This window comes from Pteropus alecto, unplaced genomic scaffold, assembly GCF_000325575.1.
Source record: "Pteropus alecto unplaced genomic scaffold, ASM32557v1 scaffold95, whole genome shotgun sequence".
NCBI lineage: Eukaryota > Metazoa > Chordata > Mammalia > Chiroptera > Pteropodidae > Pteropus > Pteropus alecto.
Genome location: NW_006441071.1, coordinates 11,434,140 through 11,436,937, shown reverse-complemented (window position 1 = coordinate 11,436,937; position 2,798 = coordinate 11,434,140). Strand labels below are relative to the sequence as shown.

The following is a 2,798-nucleotide window of genomic DNA, read 5'->3' as shown; positions in this document are numbered from 1 at the left end:
GAACCCGGGCGGGACGGGGCGGGGCGGGGCGGCCCGGAGGCCCGGGTGAGGGTCCTTACCGCCAGCCCCAGGGCCTGTAACATGTCCCTCTGGTCTTTGTCCCCAGGTCCGATGTGCCTCCGAGCGAAGTCGTCGTGTCTGGGCAGAAGACGCTCGAGGAGGCGGAAGGCCCCGGCCGCGCCGTTGTCCCCACCGCCGTTACTGCTGTCACGGCTTCGCAGCGCCCAACGCTGCCCCGCACCACCAGCCAGGCGGCGGCTGCCCCCGACTCCACAGCCCAGACGCAGCCCGCAGGCCTTGGCGCACGTCTGCATGGTCGCGGCCACAGTCCCCCGCCCCAGCCCGCGAGAGTCAGTTGCGCTCTCGGCCCCTCTCCGGTCGCGGACCCCCGGGGTGGCGGCCGCCTCCGGCCTGGAGCCCCTTCCCACGGGACAACTGGTGCGACAGATGGATGGATGCTCCGGCGCGATGAATGGGCACCGCGCTCACCCTGGGCACCGCGCTCACCCCGCGCAAAGTTGTTGCTCCACGCGAGGCACCTGCTCGGCACACTTTAAGTGTCGCCCTGGGGGCGGGCGGTGGGATGGGGCCAGCAAATGGGAGTGAACAGAGCAAATGCTTGGCCAATGGGAGTGAAAGGAGGGGCGGGAGCGGGGCAGACCCGGGCCCCCGCCCCCTCTCCCTACCCCCTTCTCGGGGCCCCCGTGGAATCCTGCTGCTCCCGGCATCCTCAGTTACTCCTACTCCATCTCTGGCTGATGCAGAGGCCAGGGCGCACCATGCGCCCGACGCCAGTCTGGGACCTCACTCGTACGGGATTCGGGTGGATGGCTGCGGGCGAAGTGCTTGGGGAACCCAGCGGGGGTGGAAGAAGATTCTGACCGCGAGGCCAGACACTTCGAGTTGGTTAGTCTCCATTCATTAATTCTGGAGTATCTTTCCCTGTCATATCTCATGGAAACCAATATGAGCAGACGAGAGAGTTCTTTTACAGTTGTAGGGTCCTGGGCAAGTTACCCAACCTCTGAGCTTCAGTTTTCGCATCTCACAGAGCTTAATGGGATTTAAAAAGAGATTATATATTGAAAGCACGGCCATCATAACAGACTTGCTCTCGCTCCTTTCCTCTCCTCTCTTCTCTTCTCTCCTCTCTCTCTAAAAATGTAAAAGATATTGTTATACATTTTTCACTATCGTCTTAGTTGGAAAATTATGTATACCCAGATATTTTGTAAATCTAAGCTCTCTAGCTATCTCTTGAGCTTTTTATCAAAAGAATGAACTTGCAAAATTCCAGTTGTCCTAATATGAGGAAGAGAGGACAGCAGTCATCAGAACATCACTTGTACCTCGACTAGAGAAAAAGAGAACCTGTCCTCTTTCTTCTCCGCTAAGCTTCTTCCTTCATACATGTTCTGCACACTGGGTTCTGTAGTTAACAGGTACAGAGACTAGCAGAGGGGCAAAAAGTGTAAAACAAAGAACAATAGGCAAAATGTATGTGTCGGTGTGTGTGGCAGGCAGGGCGGGTGGTGAGCTAGAAGGGCTAGGTTGAATGAGCAAACAGTGTTTTCACTGATTTGGAATAGAAATTACAGCCTTCATAAAAGTTGGAAGATACCCTCAGTGCTAGACACCATGTTAGGGGAGCAACCTGCATTTATCCCCATTGCTGTCTATACTCTTTCTATGTATCACAGAGACTAGAAGCCAGAGAACTATATAATTCCCAGATTCCTTTGGTTCCAGGGTTCTGGATGTTATTTGTCTTCTGTCGACAAGATACACATGTGTGAGAACTGGAAAATAAAAGCAGAAACCATTTTCTATTTCTCTGATAGCATCTGACAGATGCATGGGTGGCGGCAGACATAAAGTGCTTCCTTACCAGCACTCACATTGGTACAACAGGGAAGCCGTGTCTCTCCTTGGAAATGTCCTGTGGTTTTCCAACGTAGGAGGCAGCAAGAATTTCTCACTGTCTTGGACTACACCTTCAGTAGTTGATCTGAAGATAGTGGTGGTCTTTCTGTCTTGTCTTTTGCTCTTCTAATTCTTCCAATTGCTTTATATGCACCTATTCCTGGAATTTTAATCTTCCTCTGCTTGAAATACTACGAGCATTTTGTTTATTTTCCTAAATAAACCTTAACAGAGACTGTAACTGAGGCCAAAAGTTGCTTTAGGAAACTAACTCCCAAAGATAGGAATCCAAGACTAGCTATCTAACCTGGTTCTGTTTGAAGTCAATGATAACATTATTGCTAGTGGAAAATGAGGTCATGATGGTCTTAGGCATGAAGTGGAAACAATTATTTAAATTATCAGTGGGGAGCAAAGTGCCTATTGAAGTCAGATCTTTGCTAGGTTAGACCTTTCTGGTGGGGTGGATGCCTACAAGGACCATTGAGAGGACTAGTGGCTTCTGAATGCCCTGGAGAGTTTACAGAATAAAATGATAGCTCGGAGAACTAGAAAGCTCCAGTGCTCTAAAAGAATCTCTTCTGTAGCTGCGGAAAGAAGGTATTTACAAAGCAGACCCAATGTTCGATTTTGCAGATTGCCAAATTATCACACAAATTGAATTCACAGCCTTATTAGGTCTCAAGCGTGAAAGTTTTGGGATTAATTTAAAATCCTAAGACTTGAAATGGGGACATTTTGTTAGCTTGGGTTGAATTTTATTATCTTCAACCTCCAAATCCCACTGAGTCCCCCTTGCCAGCTGAAGCAGTCCCTCTTCCTCTGTTTGAGATGCTAGCCATCCCTTGCTTGAAGATCCTGTAATGGCTCACTAA

General features: G+C 50.2%; 1 protein-coding gene across 1 annotated transcript in view; it reads right to left on the bottom strand.

Moving 5' to 3' along the window:
- Positions 1 to 547, bottom strand: part of GLDC (glycine decarboxylase) — a 74,926-nt gene extending 74,379 nt beyond the window's left edge. Inside the window, exon 1 of the mRNA XM_006918365.3 lies at positions 60 to 547. Coding sequence (XP_006918427.1) covers positions 60 to 314 — 255 coding nt within the window. The 5' untranslated portion in view covers positions 315 to 547. The remainder of the gene's footprint in view (positions 1 to 59) is intronic.
- Between the last annotated feature and the right edge of the window lie 2,251 nt (positions 548 to 2,798).